Source organism: Macaca thibetana, chromosome 7, assembly GCF_024542745.1.
Source record: "Macaca thibetana thibetana isolate TM-01 chromosome 7, ASM2454274v1, whole genome shotgun sequence".
Lineage (NCBI taxonomy): Eukaryota > Metazoa > Chordata > Mammalia > Primates > Cercopithecidae > Macaca > Macaca thibetana.
The window spans coordinates 132,583,928-132,603,917 of NC_065584.1; the positions used below are offsets into that span (position 1 = coordinate 132,583,928).

Below are 19,990 nucleotides of genomic sequence, written 5' to 3' on the forward strand. Positions count from 1 at the left end.
AACCATCTCCCATTTGTTCCAGGATGCCCGAATCCCCTTAATAGAGAACAAAGACTTTCATTTCACAATAAGAGATAAAAGGCTTAGAATGAAAATGTCTGGTTGATGTAAGACCAAGACTAAAACAAATTCATACCACTCTGAAGTCAGGCAGTCAGCCAGCAAGAAAAAGGAAATTGACTGGTATCAGAGGTATTCACAGTCATTGGTAGAGGAAAAAGGTTGCAGAGTAAATACGTGGCTCCCGAAAGGGTTGAAGGATGTCAGCTCATGGCTTCTGTCCTGGTCTGGTGAATAGGACCTGTTTTGGGTCCCAGCCCCATCCTAGCTGTCCCTTGTCTTGATATAAACAACCAGCCCCACCCAGCTGAATTTGAAAGGGGACATTCCTGTGCCAAAAACACTTTCTATATGAGGAATCAGAACCCTTTGTTGAACAGATAAATGCCTTGTACTGGTGGCCTTCAAGAGTGGAATGAGTTATAGGTACATACTTGTAATTCTGTCTTTATTTCTGATATGGCCTCACGACATTAGCCTGACTGATTAGCATGACATTTACCTGACGAAGAGAATCTAAAGGGTTTTACTTAGGTGTCTCTAGACACTTCTATAATCCTGAATCAGTTCACTAACTTACCTTCACACTTATTTTTATAGACAAAATATCTATCCCAATCTCTAATGATTCACCTCATGATCTTGAATGTGCTAAGAAAAAATCTCCAGCTAATTGTAAATAGTGCTAAAATAGTAAAAGCAAGCACTAAGTACAAATTGTTGCTGTTCTAATGAGATCACTTGGACACAGGAAGGGGATCATCACACACCGGGTCCTATTGTGGGGTGGGGAGGAGGGGAAGGGATAGCATTAGGAGATATACCTAATGTGAATGACGAGTTAATGGGTGCAGCACACCAACATGGGACACGTATACCTATGTAACAAACCTGCACGCTGTGCACATGTACCCTAGAACTTAAAGTATATTTAAAAAAAAAAAAAAAAAAGACATTGGTTTAACGTTTATACACCAAATCTTACCTTTGTTTAGGATACTTTTCCTGACAATCTCGTTTTGAGTGGGCCTTTATTCATGTCCTTTTTGTTTCAGCAAATAATGGTGTTTAGATCTAAGTTCTATGCCTTGGAGATGTAAACTTTCACCTGTCATCCCTTTGAAGGTGTAAATTTAGGGTTGCTTAACTAACAATAGTCTAGAGCAATGGAACAGGTAATCAAGAGATTAATAGTTTAAAGGGGGAAGAAAATTATTTTTAAATTGGCAAATAAAAAACTATATAAAGCTAAAAAAAAATCGTTGCTGTTCTAAACCCCATACACAAACTAGCTCATTCATTCCTCAAAATAACTCTACAACAAGGTAGGTACAATGATTATCCACATCTGCATTTGCACATGAGAAAATTAAGGCACAGAAAGACTGAGTAACTTGACTGAGTTCACACAGACAGCAAGTGGCAGGGCCAGGACATAAATTGGGCTTTCTGACTTGAGTCTTGTTCCTAGCCACTATATTACACCACAACTGAGCTATTCAGACAACTGGAAATCTCTTGAGTCGTTTCTTATAAGAAACCAAGAGGACTCATTCAATCATCCTGATTGAAAATCATTGACAGACCTGAGGGAGGAATTGTTTGCTGTGTTAATAATCACCTACTTGCAAATCTGAAAAAGAAAAATCTTTTCTTCAACAAAACTCAAAAACTGAATTTGACAAAAAAATGTTTTTCCAGTTGGAGACAGGTCATTTAGTAGTGCCACTGGGATACTTACCCACAGTTTGATTCCTGCTTAAAACAGTTTTCCCGGCTGGGCGCGGTGGCTCACACCTGTAATCTCGACATTTTGGGAGGCTGAGCCAGGTGGATCACCTGAGGTCCGGAGTTCGAGACCAGCCTGGCCGACATGTTGAAACCCCATCTCTACCAAAATTACCAAAAAAATTAGCCAGGCGTGCTGGTGGGCACCTGTAATCCCAGCTACTCAGGTGGCTGAGGCAGAAGAATCGCTTGAACCTGGGAGGCAGAGGTTGCAGTGAGCCGAGATTGCACCAGCGCACCGCAACCTGGGCAACAGAGCGAGATTCCGTCTCAAAAAAAAAACAAAAACAAAAAACAAAAAAAAACCAGTTTTCCTGTATTTCCCAAAATAGAAATATTTTCAATAAATCATTGATTCCACTCCCAATCTACTTATTTCCCATGCAAAAGACTCAAGGTAATATCTACCACAAGCAAGATAAAATCATTTCAGATACTACTTTCTAGTTACAGAGTATAGAAATTATCTCTGGAGAACCATATTTTGTTACACATGCTAAACAACAGGAGGTCACTAGGGCTCATCTGAAACAAGACAGTGGAACTCAATTAATCTATTCCCAAATGACTAATGCAATGCTCACATTTTTTGGACAATTGCTATTAAGCAATGCAATTGTCCTTATGAATTAAAGAAACTCTATGTTACTTCCTGTCTAAAAGGATTAATGGTTTACTACTAGTTACCAGTTGATGTGGTGCTTAAGGTTCCTCAGGGCTAATGACCTGGTAGGGCTTACAGTACTATTCCAGGCCAATCATTGCACAGTCATCTCCTTCAAGAAAGTTTCTAACCAATAAGCAGAAGCCTAACATTCTGGGCTGAAAGCTAAGTGCCCCATATATTCCTGGGTGACTCTGAAGCAGGTTACATTTCCTCGGAAGAAGGCTCCTTGGTGGTAAGTTGAACATTTCTGGGCAGGGTAAAAATAATACTTAATATTGTGTTATAAAGTAGATTCTGACGAGTAGGTGAGGGTGTCAAGCACTATGAAGAGAAGTATTTTCTAAAAACTAAAAAGACAATAGCTTCATTTACAATTTCCCCAGGAAAGGATACTTGAGAAATGAAGTTGAGGGTTTTTTTAATGCAAATACACAGCTTTAATAATTGCATGAGAGAGACAAGTTTTTATTTATATTTATCTCATGTTTCTAGAACTTCCCTTGAAAAGCTGAATTTTAAGATATAAATAAGGAAATATAATTCTAAAGAAAGTGTTTTAAGACAGGCCAGTACTATGAAATTGTGAAAATTATTGTGAAGTCTATTCATCTCACAGTCAAATATAAACCTCTCAATTATTGAGGACATTTCATTAAAATGAGTCAGTAGAGCATGATTATTTTACCTAAATATAACAGAGGACTTTTTTAAGGTACATGCCTTATTTCTTATAGATATATGACTTATTTCTATATTCATATTTTTAAGGTTTCATGTTAGTATTTGCAAAACAAACAAATGTACGAGCAAACGAAATATTTGGATCTTGTAAAAGACCCAAGAATTCACAGAGACATCATCTTGATGGGATGTATTTTTTAAATGCATATTCTAAAACATAATTTTTTACTTGTTGTATAGGTAGCAAAATTTGGAACCAATTTATTAGTTGAACATGTACAGATTTTTATAAACTAGCAAGAATATATTTTTTAGAAGTTTTGTCTTTCATTTTACATGTCATATAGTGTATATTCCTATCAATCAAAATACTTTGCAGTTTCAGTATTTAGTACTGTCAGTGAACTATGTCTTAGGCTAAGAACATTCTCATCAGGTCTTACTGTATTCAATAGGTAAAATTACATCTGTCCTAAAGTCATAGTGAACTCCAGTGCACTGAATCCAAGCAAATACTACAAACACAGGTAACATTTTAATGACTGCATTGGAAATTCTGTTTGCTGGAACAGTTTTCCAGTTATTTATTATTGGATTTAATTACTCACACGACTAAGGTTCATGGACAGATAAATTTTAGTGAAATGAGTTTAAAATTGTATGTCTTGTAAAACAAAACTGTTCCCTTATATCCCACCCTCACCTAAATATATTTGTATTACTTGAAACAAGTTGAATTTTCTTTTTCAATGACAGCTTTGAAGAACATCCTGAAGATTATATAGGAAACAATATATCAAGAATCTATTTATTGAATGGTCCAGAACAAAAGCCAGGAGCTCCCTAATGGAAGCACATTAGTGTTTATTTTGATGAAGAAATATATAGATTTTTTAACACAACCATAAAGTAGATAGCTCAGTAAAAAATCAATTTTGGAAGATGTCACTGAACAACTCTTCCAACATATTTCTGGATTCAGTGCCCAGTAATACCAATCGCTTTCAAGTTAATGTCATAAATGAGAACCATGAGAGCAGTGCAGCAGCAAATGACAACACTGACCCACCACATTATGAAGAAACCTCTTTTGGGGATGAGGCTCAGAAAAGACTCAGAATCAGCTTTAGGCCTGGGAATCAGGAGTGCTATGACAATTTCCTCCAAAGTGGAGAAACTGCTAAAACAGATGCCAGTTTTCATGCTTATGATTCTCACACAAACACATACTACCTACAAACTTTTGGCCACAACACCATGGATGCCGTTCCCAAGATAGAGTACTATCGCAACACCGGCAGCATCAGTGGACCCAAGGTCAACCGACCCAGCCTGCTTGAGATTCATGAGCAACTCGCAAAGGTGAGCTTGAAGGACACAGGCAAGTGTCCTCCCTTATTCATAACTTCAGGTCATTTCCTTCTCTTTCATTACACTATGAATGAATGTGAAACAGTCAAATGGAGAGGTCTATTCCAAACACTATCCATCTTACTTACAAAACTGTCTCTAGTTCCCAGTAAACAGAAAATACACAAAAAACTGTTTCACAGATGCTTTTTTCTTTGGATTTTTTTTTTCTTTTTTTTTCTTGAGACAAAGTCTTGCTCTGTCACCCAGCCTGAAGTGTGGTGAACACTGCAGCTTTGAACTCCTGGGCTCAAGCAATCCTCCCACCTCAACCTCCTGAGCAGCTGGGACTACAGGCATGCACCACCACACCTGACTGACTTTTTTATTTTTTATAGAGACAGAGTCTTGCAGTGTTGCTCAAGCTGGTCTCGAACTCCTAACTTCAAGGGATCCTCCCACCTCAGCCTCCCAAAGAGCTGAGATTACAGGCATGAGCCACTGTGCCCAGCTCCACAAATGTTTTCTGACTTCGGATAGAGAACTAAAGAATTAACTCTAAACGTTAGGCAATATGTTGTTCCTTGTTTATGATGATAGCCTACTCAATTTACTCTTGGTTAAACATGTCAAACTGAATATCAAGCTGGTTTCACGTCAGTATTAATGTCTCTATGTCAATCGTATAAAAAGCAAAACATTTGTGCTTGCTGTAGTTAATACTGTGGGTGCCAGCCTTTAGTGCATAGGAGTAATTTTATATTCTTTAAAGAGAGGGCAGAGATTTATAAGATTCAGCATTTTATCCCTTCCTCTTTAAAACTTTGCCTGAGGCTCCTGAATGTGCTTAAGCATATAAAAATAACTAAATTAAATTTAAGTACAGAAGCAGCAGAAGTGGCTAAACTTTTCATTATTTAAGAAATACAGCCAGGGTTCCCAAGTGTGTTAGAAGTATGACGCAGCACTTTTTCTAATCTTTTTTTTTTTTTTTTTTTGAGACAAAGTTTCTCTTTTGTTGCCCAGTCTGGAGTGCAATGGTACAATCTCGGCTCACCACAACCTCCGCCTCCCAGGTTCAAGCGATTCTCCTGCCTCAGCCTCCCGAGTAGCTGGGATTACAGGCATGCACTACCACACCCAGCTAATTTTTTTGTATTTTTAGTAGAGACAGGGTTTCTCCATGTTGGTCAGGCTGGTCTCGAACTCCCGACCTCAGGTGATCAGCCCACCTCAGCCTCCCAAAGTGCTGGGATTACAGGTATAAGCCACCACACCCAGCCTCCAACCTTATAACTTAGTAGATTTCTTCTTCCATAACTTTTTCCAAAATATACTGATCAACTTTATCTTCCTGCTCTTCCAGACCAGTTTGGAATAAACATCATTCTTTATGAAATATAATTACCTGCTAAAAAGAATGATTAGATGTCACATATTCAAATGAGTTTACTCTTGCCCAAGTTTTGAGGAGAGAGAAGAAAATGATTGAAACAGTTCCTTTTGTGTGCATTCATCCATTCATTCCTTCAATATTTTTTTAAATGGTCATCCACTCCAGAAAGTCTAGGAATACTACTCTTAGGAAAGATGCTAATAAAGGGGAAAATCTTTCTTTAGTTTCTGCTCACCTTTCCTTTCTCAAGAAAATCCATCTCTAAAATGTATTTGCCTTGGCTGCTACGGTCCCTGACTCTGGGTCCTACCACCAGAGACTGAGTGACTTCCTGAGGAGGAGTTCATGTTTTTAATTTTGTTTCCTTATCCCCTTTCCCCACCAAACCTTGCTAGTCCTGTGTACTAAATAGGCAACAGTCTGCCAAATGGCTGGTTTCCTTATAGGCCTAAGATTTAGATTTTATCTGGCATATTTGATGCTTTAATCAAAAGAAGTTAGCAATGCAACAATTTCAGACAACATGGTAGCTCCATGAAGATTTTTGAGAAGGGAGGCAATCTGAACTCTTGAAATCCAGCTGAGATGTCACTGTCCTTTTCTGTGTCAGGAAAGGAAAGGAAAATGGCAGAGAGAAAAAGGAGAAGAAAAATGAAAAGAAGGTTGACAGAAGCAGCCACCAGGAGTTTCCAAGACATGGAAAAGGCAGAAAGAAATTTAGGGCATCGTAAAAAGATATTTCAATTGTTTCTGAAGAATTAAAATGAATCAAAGTTCTTTTTTAAAAAGACCTGAAATTCTATCCCACAATACTCTACCACATCGCGCATGATAATTTTTAAAGCTGCCTCCTTTTTTAAAGTTAGTATCACAATTTAAATATTCTCATTCACCTACTTCCCCAATTTACAACAAAAGAAAATAGAATTCTAACTTCATTAAAAAAGAAATGGAATAAATTCACATTGTTCTTAGGACTGACATTCCAGACAGAGAAAAGTAGCTTATTTATAATTGCAAAAGCCATGGCTTAGGTAAATCTTTCAATAAAGGGAGAAAAGCTCTAAAGGATCAGGAGTTTAGAAAGCCATCTAAAGGCTGGGTGTGGTGGCTCATTCCTGTAATCCCAGCACTTTCAGAGGCTGCGGCTGGTGGACTACCTGAGGTCAAAAATTCAAGACCAGCCATAACCAACTGAAATCTCTTCTCTACTAAAAAAAAAAAAAAAAAAAAAAAAAAATTAGCCAGGCATGGTGGCACATGCTTGTAATCCTGGCTACCTGGGAGGCTGAGGCAGGAGAAGCTTGAACCTGGGAGGCAGAGGTTGTGGTGAGCTGAGATCATGCCACTGTACTCCAGCCTGGGCAATGAGAGTGAAACTCTGACTCAAAAAAAAAAAAGAAAAAAGAAAGAAAAAGAAAGCCATCTGAATGACCACACAGTAAATAGCTGCATTAGATAAATGTAATAGCTGCTTTTTGAAGAGATAAAATGAAACTAAAGACTGAACTTTGACTTAAAGCATTTTTTTCTTAGACACAAAGGAATGGCAAATTAAAATATTAAAAATTAGGCCTAAGCTCTGAATAATCATTTTGAACGCGTATAGTAATAAGCTACTCTTTGTATAGACTTGATGCTCGGTTATCTAGGAAACTTCATCTTGATTAAATCATGAAGACGTATCTACATAGCCAAATTGGGAGTAGAATTCAGATTCAACCACACAATCTACAATGTGCACATTTCTGCAGCCAGACCCATTCTAGTGTTGCTGAAATTGTACGGCCTAGCCTGCCTCTCCATGTGTAGCAGCCTGGGCCTTCTTCAGTTTATCTCTTTATTGTTTGCTAGTGAATTTGACTCAGCTACTCCCTTACTTTTCCCCCCTCAAATATAAGAAGTGAAAACCTGCAATGTGCTGTAGCTATGCTGCCACCTCCTTGTGGCCCTTGACATTTTTATGGTAGTTCCTCAAATCACAACTAGAAATCATCAACAGGACAAACATTACATGATTAATACTCAGACCCTTCACAGATTTTGTATGCAAAAAATATAAATAATAGTGTTTACTTAAATCATTTAAAAGTAGAAGGTAATTGACATAGTATAAGCTAGACAATACTTTTTGTAACTGTGATTTATAATGCTTTTAAAAGTTATAATAGCAATAGCACATTCATACTGAATGGCAGAACATGGTTAGTCAGAAAACCAATTGGATTTTGTGTAAATTTTGGTTATAATTTCCAAGCGAGAAAAAAGTTACATGACAAAATTATTCTAATAGGTAAAATAAAAAACAGGTTTGAAAGACATTATTTTAAGGCTCTACCTTAAATGAAATTATAGGTGTGATAGATAGTGACAGAATTTGTAATCCCAATGACTTGAGATCATAATTGAATAAATTATTTTTATTATCTATGTTAGTAAAGAGCTAAATACCTACCTATACTGGTGACCATGAATGATAAATTTCTGAAAACTCTACTTAAGAGCAGGAGAAACAACTATCCTTTACTTGCTCTGTACAAGCTCTTGTACGAGCTACGTAACTTCTACTTGTCTTGCAAGATGCTTGTGAACATTGGTTTCTATGAGTATAAAGTCTACCCTTACAATGGGTAAGAATTCAATAAATGATCATTGATGATAGTGGTAATTTTTATACTAGCTTTTTATTTTAAAAGTAAAATAAATACTAATAAAATATTTAACAAGTACTAAAAAATATGTAATAAAGTGTTTCTCGTCTAACATCAATATTCAGTTATTCTCTCCAGGACAACAATCATTACTGACAGTTTCTTGTAAATCCTTCCAGAAATGTTCTAGGCTTATATAAACATACACATATATCTATAAATATCTGGATTCCTATCAATCTAACTTTCTGTTTACATTTATTTTCAAACATGTACTAGAACGTATTTTCCACATTGTTCTGCACTCTGCAGTTTTTACCAAACATACCCTGGAGATCTTTCCATATTAAAGCACATGTAATAATTATTTGGCATCTGGCAAAGATTAATCTAGTGCCTTTACTTTGTAAAGAGAATTTTGCTTTCAGTATCCAGCCTAATTCCTGTGGCCAACTTTTCATACAATTCCTTACTACAGGACTAACCAAAATGAAACTCCTTTGCAACCTTACTAACCACCATTGTTGTTAGCATTTCAGAAAAATATAATTTAAAAGGATTCAAGGAAATATAGAGACTTTCTATCAAAGCCATGTGTCATTGAAATAAGCTATCTATGAAAAGTATGAAATACTATAAAATTAAGACAAATGTTTTTCTTAAAGAAGCTAACTCTATAGAAACTAATCCAAAACAAAAATCAATGGAATGACTGTATATTTGGATCATTATGCTGTTAACAACTACAAACAATTTGTAAATAAAAGCATTAGCTTTAAATGCAGTGTAGTAATAACCAACTTTTTATGGAGAACTTGTTATGTTTCAGACACTGTGCTCACACTTAAAAAATTCTCACTCAATCCTTAACAACAATGCCTCAAGGGGGGTACTATTATTATTGCTTTTTTGTGGATGGTGAAAGTTTTATAAAATGCTACAGATCTTTTAGAAGAGAAAACAAAGACTTGCAAAAGTCAATGAACTTCCAAGGTCAAGAAACCAAGGTCACATGGCTGGTAAGTTGAACTAATGTCTGCAGGACTCCAGAGTCCTTGCCCTTCAGTTCTACTTTCCATCCTCAGTCTGCTTTCCCACGGCACTTTTCATTAACTCATTCAACAGCTGTGGAGAATGGTGGGACTCAGGCATGAAGAAGAAAATCACACTGTCATGATGGGCTGAGCAGGAGGCTCTTCCTTGTTTCAGTCCTTTTTTCTGAGACTGTGACAAATCGTATTGCTTGTCCTACAGAATTATGTCTCAATCACTTTCATTATCATCATCAGAAGCATTTATTAAGCATGTATTTACAAGAGTTTCTGTGTAAAGTGAGTTAAAGTGACTTGACCTCTTTCCTCTAGAACTTTTTTCTTTTTTTTTTTTTTTTTTGAGATGGGGTCTCGCTCTGTTGCCCAGGCTGCAGCACAGCAGCACGATCTTGGCTCACTGCAAGCTCTGCCTTCCAGATTCACGCCATTCTCCTGCCTCAGCCGCCCAAGTAGCTGGGACTATAGGCACCACCACAACGCCTGGCTATTTTGGTTTTTTTTTTTTTTTTTTTTTATTTTTAGTAGAGACAGGTTTCACCTTGTTAGCCAAGATGGTCTCCATCTCCTGACCTCGTGATCCGCCCACCTCAACCTCCCAAAGTGCTGGGACTACAGGCGTGAGCCACTGCGCCCGGCCTCCTCTAGAATTTTATAAGTCAAACGACATTGTTATGGATACGAACAAGGGAAATGTAGTCAAGTTAACAAACATTAAACCACATAAATCAATGTATTAAATGCTTATCTTCTATAAAAGGACAAAAATGTACAAATGTTTTCTCTAGAAAATAACCTGTTCTACAGTGTTTCAAAGTTCAAATTTGCAACTTTGGCATTCAAATTGGGGATATCTGAAATTAGAAATAATTGCTAAACTAACAAACAGCCAAATAAAATAGACATTAAAATTGAAGCAATAAACGCCTTCATGACCAGTGACCAGAAGCCACCCCTAAAATATTTGTTGGAGTGAAACTCTGCAACTAAGAGTTCATTCTGATACTTTAGTTAGAGTTTTTTAGTACTCAAGGCCAGTTCCCTGGGGAGCTCACACTGTTAAAACAATCTGTGGGAAAAAACAAAAACCAAAAATAATTTTTTATTATAAATAGTTTAGTAATAGATGGCAAGAAGAGTAGTAGTTCCCTTAAACTTATACTTGGAAAATATTAAGAACCTTTCCATTTTCTTTTTCATAGCCAGTTCATTGCACATAGCTAACTTTTGTCCTAAATTATCAAAAACACAAGTCAATTTATGTGTGAGATATGTGGTTTCAGCTATAGTAAATGCATTATGATTACAAATTGTGACCATTGGTAGTGATTTATAGGCATAATGTGTAATAACTTTCAAAACAAGAAAAAAAGACTTTCATTTTCATAATTTAAAATATTGCCTTTTATCCCAAAGGGATAGAAATGTATAAACATAATGTTGATCAGTAAAGTATGGAAATATGATTAGAATCATATGTTTTTCATTCTGAAATGAAGCTTAGGAATCATCTGGTTCTTACTGGGATTAGCATTTAGATAATTGAGTGGCAGGAGTGGGAGGGGCTTAGGTTAGGTGGAATAAGTTTCGCCATATGTTGATCATTGTTGAAACTCAATAATGAGTATCTGAGATTTATTTTGTTATTCTCATTACTTTTACATATGTTTGAATATGACAATAATAAAAGAAAGTTTAAAACAACAGGAGGATCATCTAGGTGTAAATATTAATGGAACTGTCTCTCGGTGGTGGTCTAAGAATTCTATCAACCTGAGATTAAAGGTTCAAAATTCAAAAGAATGTGTAAGTAGCAAATATTATCTAGTTGGAACTTAAAGAATAAATATATTTATTTTCCCTGCCCCATAAAGATTTAAGTAACAAATAGTATCTAGCTGGAACTTAAAGAACAAATATATTTATTTTCCTCTGCTTTGATAATAGCTATAAAGGTATCTGATATGTTTCTGGGGTCTGAAAATCACATTACATATTAAATAAAATAATTTAATCTTTCATTATCAAGAACTCATTGCCCTTTAAACTGCATGTGATTGAAGATTCATTAGTTTGTCAAAACTGGAGTGGAGATAATCTTTTATCAAGTGGTCTTTCTTTTCATTTTTTAAACATACTTTATTTTACTTTTCCTGAATCTTTAACACACAGGTAAAATTCTTAGTAAATAAATAATCATTCCCTAAAGCTACATAATTTAGAATACATTTATAAAAGGTTATGGGTCATCATTTATGGTAATGGGAGTGTGAACAAACAAACAAATTCAATGTATGAAGGGAAAAACTGGTTTCAGGCAGCAATCATAAAACTTTTAGTCTTTGAGACTTTGGCCTCAAGAACATGAACCAGCCAGGAGACTGCAGGCCACTTGCTACACAGCTCATAGCCATCAAGTCCCCACAAACCCTCCACCCAAAGTCATGTTCAGTACTTTGATGATAAGATGAGTTTACAATGCTGTTCTGATTTACCAAGGAGGCATTTATTAAAGAGTAAAACCAAGGTTTGCTTTGCCATGTCAGAACAGTAAGATGGCAAACAGAGAAAAACAATTTTGCCTTAGAGTAAATTACTTCAAGATAAGATTTTCACAAAAGCCACTGGATTTATTCTTATTGGCAGCATTCAAGCACTGTTAAACACCTTGAAGGAGGACGCACCCTGAATTAATTGCACAACCAAAACTAGATTCCAAGTATCCTAGTTTATGGTGCCAGATTTTTTTGGCTCCTACATGAGAGTAAGCAATGGAAATGGCTTCTGTGCTTGTAAATTTACTATCAGACCTTAATAGTCAACAAAAGAAGTATACATTTGAGGTTTTTTTCCCCTTTGTGGTATAAATATATTTAAAACTTTGAAACTCTAGCGGGTTGAACATATTATTCATACCTAAGGGAGAGTTGAACACCCTGCATTGACTACACTTTTGAATAATTTAGAAAATGATTGCTTTACTAACTTGCACATATAGTGGTTTCTCTGCCATCCTCTCATAGAATATTCTTCTTGCATCATATTGTGAAGTCCTAGTGATAAATTGAAGAACCATTAAACTGTGACCAGAGAGGGCATCCATCAGGAAGGAATGTTCATTTTAGAGGAAATTTTAAATACCCTATTCATCCTTTAGCCTACTTTGTAAGATTTGTTTACAGTCTTGGATATTCTCATCAATTCATATCTAAGGGTCACAATCACCATTGGAGTTTATCAGGTAGCAGAGCAATTTCCCAGACCAAATCTTCAAGCTTAATCAGAAAACATGGGTTTTATTCCCAAGACCAACTTTAAAAAAGGCAAGCGACTAAGGCTGTGTCTCTTGGGATCCCCAATTAATCTACACAATGAAAACTGCCCTCTCCCAAAGTGAGTAACTGCTGATGGTCTGGCTATGGGATCTTGATTAACTACAATATTGACAGTTTTTTAAAAAGTTTTTTCTCAAATCAAGCCAAATAAATGGATCTCCTAACCAAATAATCCCTTCAACATTCATGGACATTTTAACACATTCCTCAACTCCCTGCTCTCACTGATTATACATTTCAGTAATGAAAGAATGAAAGTTACATTTGACCTATTCAGCTGCCATATGTGTATAGAATTCTTTCAGAGAAAAACAGAATTTTTAATGGACTGGAAAAACAGCCTTAAATGTTTCATGCATCTGAAATTGACTGCATTATATAGACCTGTGCTGTCCAATAGGGTAGCCACTAACCACATGGGGCTATTGAGCACTTGGAACGTGGCTAATCCAAATTGAGATGTACTGCCAGTGGAAAATACACACTGAATATCAAAGACTTAGTATCACAAACAGAATGTAAAATATTTCCTAATATTTTTATACTGATTATATATTGAAATAATATTTTATAGATATTCCATTAAGTAAAATACATTACTAAAACACTCCTGTGATTCAGTTCCCAGAAAGTTGGGGTGCAACTATTGCTAACAAATACTTATATTGCAAATATTAGAAATATGATATTCTCCAAAGATTAAATATAACATTAAAATGTAAGGGTCCATATCTAAACCCAATTTATTGCACCAATTTCTTTTTGTTTTTTAAAAAGTAGAAAATTTTGAATTACATACTTGGTTTGCATTTGTAGCTGGTATAGATAACCAGTTTTCTGCCCCACTCGGTTAGCCTCAATTTTTTGGACTGTCTTTATTCTTACGCTGGTGTAAATATATTATGTTAGCTTTCAATTATTTGTGCAAATAAGGACTGAGGATGTCTAAGATTAACATATTCTTCAGGTAATTAAAAACTAAATTTTAATTATTAACTTCAATCTCTTCTGTTATTCCATTTTTTCCCAATACTGTCAGAAAATAATAAAATAATCTGTCTGAGGATTCATTCTCTTCTTCTTCCCTTTTAAATGTGACCTACCCAGAAGAAGCAATAAGAAATGAGCTATCCCATAGAGATGGAAGATAAAAGAAGTAGGAGGCAAGAATGGATAAGAAACTAGGGTATCTGCTCTTAAGTGGTAGAGATCACGAACTTTCAAGTCCACCTCATGAATTCACATTGTTTTGTTATTGTTGTTTTTGTTTGTTTGCTTGAGATAGGGTCTCACTCTGTCACCCAGGCTGGAATGCAGTAGCACATTTGTGGTTCACTGCAGCCTTGACCTTGACCTCTCCAGCTCAAGGGATCTTCCCACCTCAGCCTCCCAAGTAGCTGGGACTAGAGGTGCATGCCACCATATGCAGCTAATTTTTTCTATTTTCTGTAGAGACAGTGTTTCGCCATGTTGCCTAGGCTGGTCTCGAACTTCTGGGCTCAAGCAATCCTCCTGCCTCAGCCTTCCAAAGTGCTGGGATTACAGGTCTGAGCCACTGTGCCTGGCTGATTCAGCACTGTTTATTGATGGCCTGCTATATGCCAAGCCTTTGGTTGGTACTGAGAAAAAGTAGCCCACAACTTAGAATCATCCTATAATAATGGTAATTAAGTGCTGAATCTTTCTCTGATTCACTTGTCACACAATGACTCTTAAGACACTGTATTATGTTGGTTATTCAAGTGTCACAATAGTATCATGAACAAGGTCTCACGGAAGAAGAAAGTTTGAGAAGAAATCCTTACAAAGACAAAGAAAATGTACTTACTTGGGAAGGAAAAATAAATAAATAAATAGACAAGGAGAAGAACAGGCTGGAAGAAGAAGACAGGAAGTCAAAGTCACTTGGAGTATATAGCCCAAATGAGGGCAGTTTACCATGGGTAAGCTATATTTTAGCCCAAAGAAGAAAGAGCCTTTGAATATGGCAAGGCCAAGAGCTTCAATCATCCTAAAATGAACCTTTGATAATAAATACGGATGTTTATTTCACACCAGTCCCATTTTAGAGGAAGAAAAAAATGGCTTTATCTAAGACTTCTTAACTAGCGATATCAGAACATATCATCCCAGGCTTAAACCAGTTTAGACCACTTAAATAAGATACAGTCATTCTATAATTGTGGTAATTGAGGGCTCAATCTAAGAGACTTCCCTAGTGGTTTCAAAATATTTCCTAGAAAAGAAAACCTTTTTCAGAGCTCAAAGAAGTACAGTCTACACAAAGGGCTAGGTAAAAGCCAGACAAGCTAAATTAAGTAGGTGCATCTGAAATTATTCAAACCCATATCTTAAAGAGAAATTAGAGATAGAGAACTATTCTCAATTTTACAGAAAAGGAGCTGTTTCCTCCCCTCTTGAACTCAGATACTATCTTCATGAGAATGGAAGTCTTTTTCAAAGTCAGGTCACAGGAAAAAACCTTTTAAAAGTTTAAACCCTTATTTATACTACCTACTTCTTATTTCTACTCAACTGGTAATCAGTTATGAAAATTCTTATCTTCCACAAGATACTAGCACATTCAACAATTCTCAGGCAAAGGCATAAGTGAATCTCAAAGAAACTTCTACAGGATAACATTCTTGTCGTCATCCAGTGCATTTAAACTTTTGTGGAATACTTTAAACTTTTTTGTTTTGTTTTCTTAGAAAACATGTTGGCCGGGTGTGGTGGCTCATGTCTGTAATCTCAGCACTTTGGAAGGCCGAGGCTCAAGAGATCAAGACCATTCTGGCCAACATGGTGAAGCCCTGTCTCTACTAAAAATACAAAAATTACCTGGGTGTGGTGGTGCGCACCTGTAGTCCCAGCTACTCTGGAGGTTGAGGCAGGAGTATCACTTGAATCTGGGATGTGGAGGTTGCAGTGAGCCAAATTCATGCCACTGCACTCCAGCCTGGGCAACAGAGCAAGACTCTGTCAAAGAGAGAGAAAGAAAGAGGAAGGAAGGAAGGAAGGAAGGAAGGAAGGAAGGAAGGAAGGAAGGAAGGAAGGAAGGAAGGAAGGAAGGGAGGGAGGGAGGGAGGGAGGGAGGGAAGGAGGGAGGGGAAAGAGAGAGAGAGAGAGAAAGAAAGAGAAAGAAAGAAAGAAAGAAAGAAAGAAAGAAAGAAAGAAAGAAAGAAAGAAAGAAAGAAAGAAAGAAAGAAAGAGAAAGGAAGGAAGGAAGAAAGGAAGGAAGGAAGGAAGGAAGGAAGGAAGGAAGGAAGGAAGGAAGGAAGGAAGGAAGGAAGGAAGGAAGGAAGGAAGGAAGGAGAAGGAAAGAAAGAAAGAAGAAAAGAGAAAAGAAGAAAGGAAAGAAAGAAAACAGGTCTATGTGTCTTTCACTGAATTCTCTTAAAGATCCTCTGAGGTGTGTATAGAAGTTTTATTATCATGATTTAAAATGAATAAAATGGGATAGGCACGGTGGCTCACACCTCTAATCCTAGCACTTTGGGAGGCTGAAGCAGGTGGATTGCCTGAGTTCAGGAGTTGGAGACCAGCCATGGGCAACATGGCAAAACCCTGTCTCTACTAAAAATACAAAAGATTAGCTGGGTGTGGTGGTGCATGCCTGTAATCTCAGCTACTCAGGAGGCTGAGGCACAAGAATTGCCTTAACCCGGGAGGCACAGGTTGCAGTGAGCCAAGATTGTGCCACTGCACTCCAGCCTGGGTGACAGAGCAAGACTCTGTCTCAAAAAAAAAAAAGATAGGCCGGGAGCAGTGGCTCAAGCCTGTAATCCCAGCACTTTGGGAGGCTGAGACAGGCGGATCACGAGGTCAGGAGATGGAGACCATCCTGGCTAACAAGGTGAAACCCCGTCTCTACTAAAAAATACAAAAAACTAGCCGGGCAAGGTGGCGGGCGCCTGTAGTCCCAGCTATTCGGGAGACAGAGGCAGGAGAATGGCCTAAACCTGGGAGGCAGAGCTTGCAGTGAGCTGAGATCTGGCCACTGCACTCCAGCCCAGGCAACAGAGCAAGACTCTGTCTCAAAAAAAAAAAGATTAGATAGATAGATAGATAGATAGATAGATAGATAGATAGATAGATAGACAGATAATAGATAGATGATAGATAGATGGATAGATAGATAATAGATGATTGATAGATAGATAATAGATGATAGATAGATAATAGATAATAGATAGATAACAGATAGATGATAGATAGATATAGATAGATGATAGATAATAGATAGATGAAGATAATAGATGATAGATAGATGATAGATAATAGATGATAGATGATAGATAATAGATAGATAATAGATGATAGATAGACGATAGATAGATAATAGATAGATGATAGATAGATAATAGATAGACATAGATAGATGATAGATAGATAGATAGATAGATAGATAGATAGATAGATAGATAGATAGATAGATGAATAAAATGAAGTACAGGGAGTTTTACTGACAGAAGTGCAGATCCTCTGCTTAGCTCAGGAAGGTTCTCTCTTTGGTCGTAACATGACTTCCAAAGACCCTCATTTACTCTGGCGCTCCGTTCCTTGTAGCCCTTCTCTCTTTTGTTCTTCTTATGTACTAAACTTATCCAAATCTGACTTTTCACCAGAGGGAATATTCTCGCTAGTGAAGAACAGCTCAGGTTTCCTTCACCACCCCTGCAGCCCTAAAAAACACTTTAAGATGACTCACAAAACGAACCTTTCAGCTTCCAGGGCAAAAAATATAAGTTTCATTAAAATGCTCAGAATATATTTAGTTTGGGTTTATTTTTCTTTTTATTTTTTATTTTTTGGTATTTTAAGTTTTATTTCAATTGTTTTGATTTGCCTTGAAAAGTTTTATGGATCCCTTTGTTCGTTGACCAGTTACTGTGTTTTTGCTGTCTATAAAATGCAGAATGTGGCAGTCACCCCAAGTTCAGCTGACAGAGTTGCTAACGGTGATGGGATACCTGGAGATGAACAAGCTGAAAATAAGGAAGACAATCAAGCTGGTGTCGTGAAGTTTGGATGGGTGAAAGGTGTGCTGGTGAGAAAGCTCCTCTGTTTACAAATTAAAACTATCCATTAAATGTTCTAGTGGATTAAGAGTGAACAAGGCCTGGGCACAGCGTTATGAAGAGCTCCGGGTTTTGTCCCACTATCATTGTCCTGTCTCCTTTCAATACCACTTCTATCCACAGGTAAGATGCATGCTGAACATCTGGGGAGTCATGCTCTTCATTCGCCTCTCCTGGATTGTCGGAGAAGCTGGAATTGGTAAGCATTTTTCCCCTCCTAAATAATTTTGATATAAATTATAAATTCAATGAGCAACCTTTTTTCACCATTAGTACTGAATGTGAGATGAAGGTCACAGAAATAATTTACAGTTGAGCTGCTTTTACTTGGCTTCTTTGACGATGTTTGTCAGAAAGCAAAGGTGAAGAGTTAACTCCTGTGAGACTGGAATTTTCCAGCTTGTCAAACAGGCGAATGCTCAAGGAGATATCTCTATCTTTTGATAGAGTTTTAGGTGTACAGACATATAATAGCACGTTAATTTTGGATAATAACATTTGTATTTGGGGACATATTGACATTTGCCTCTCATTTGTTACAGAGTTTCCTTCTTGGGATGATTGGTAAAACTTCACTGAACAAAAATATCTTGTGGGAAAACTGGTGAAAGAAAATGTGACCTGACTAATAAAAATGCTGAATTGTTGAACTTTTTCCAAAGAAAATAATTGTGTTACTTTCAGGTACCAGCAGTCAGAAAACAAAGGCTAATCGAGTATTGCCAGATATGAGCTTAAAGTGAAAAATGAAATGACTAAGATAATATGTATATTACTGTTATTTTTTCTAAATGAAAAATGGATAATAATGACATTATTTTGAGTGATTGTTTAATGTTTTAAATATTACACTCCATTTTAAATATTATTTCTTCTAGCAAATCTTTTTTTGTTGAAACTATATTAGTAAAGTTTTTATGAAAAATTGAATTTTATTAAAGTTCCCCATTTAATGAGATAAAAATTAATGATGTTCTATTACATATATGGGAAATACATTATGAATTCACTCTCTGGAGAAGACTTAGTCTCAAGAATACGGAAGTTCTATTGTGCCTTCAGATAGCACTCCAGAAGGTATCTCAATTCACATTTTGGAAGGTAGTTGGTCATTATTTATTGACTTTGCTCTTCAAAACACATTCAGCATCACCGGAAGACTAACTCAGAAAAGAAAGGGCTAAGCTGTAAATTGAAAAACTGGAGCCAGTTCCCATAGTTTTTCCATGTTTCATGTTTGGCAACTGCTGGGTTCCTGACAGAGGGCTGCTTGCCGGTTTTATGAAGCATAGCAAATGAATGCTCACAGCCGCAGGGTCCAAAATAAGTATATGCCGTTCCATGGAAAATCTGCATCTTAATATTGCCAAGGTTTTGCTCCAGGGTTTCATGCAAAATTAGGTTTTTAAGGGTAGTTTAGTAACTTATTGAGATCATCAAGAAACATTACTTTGTTTGGATGTGTGAGAGTAGCCAAGGGCAAGAGTAATTCTTTTTAATGCAACTTATTTAACATCCGTATGTTTGGGCAATAATCTGAACTTTAATCAGATCTTACATTACTCTTCACAGTCAACGCAGTTTTGAGTTTATTGCAAAACCGTAGAGAATGAAGAATCCTATCTTCTGCTAAACAGTTTATTATACTATCAGACATTAATTTTATTTTAATATAGATCTTTATATTGAAGTAGTGAAATTATATATTAGAAGAGACTAAAATTCTACCTAGTAAGTGTTCAATGGGTTTTCCTTTGAATGGAGGTTTGTGTTTTTCTTTTCTTTTTTTTAATTCTCGGAAGATAGACTTTAGTGAGTACTAGAAACTTATTGTCAACCTTACTCAGTTTTACTGGCCTTTGCTATGAACCTAAAACTAAATGAGTTAAGTCACCATCTGGGTCCCATTTGGGTTTTCCTTATCGGGAAAGA

At 36.6% G+C, this 19,990-nt stretch overlaps 1 protein-coding gene across 4 annotated transcripts in view; it reads left to right on the forward strand.

Annotated features, from left to right (window-relative positions):
* Nucleotides 1–2,683: 2,683 nt before the first annotated feature.
* The window catches only part of SLC12A1 (solute carrier family 12 member 1), a 101,788-nt gene continuing 84,481 nt past the window's right edge, over nucleotides 2,684–19,990 (forward strand). Inside the window, exons 1-4 of one of the 4 annotated variants that reach the window (XM_050797132.1) lie at nucleotides 2,684–2,747; nucleotides 3,953–4,558; nucleotides 17,896–18,027; nucleotides 18,182–18,257. In XM_050797132.1, the coding sequence (XP_050653089.1) occupies nucleotides 4,139–4,558; nucleotides 17,896–18,027; nucleotides 18,182–18,257 (628 nt within the window). In that variant the 5' untranslated portion in view covers nucleotides 2,684–2,747; nucleotides 3,953–4,138. Of the gene's footprint in view, nucleotides 2,748–3,661; nucleotides 3,724–3,952; nucleotides 4,559–17,895; nucleotides 18,028–18,181; nucleotides 18,258–19,990 lie in introns of those variants that run through there. The other 3 variants (XM_050797135.1, XM_050797134.1, XM_050797133.1) reach the window with 3 other exon arrangements.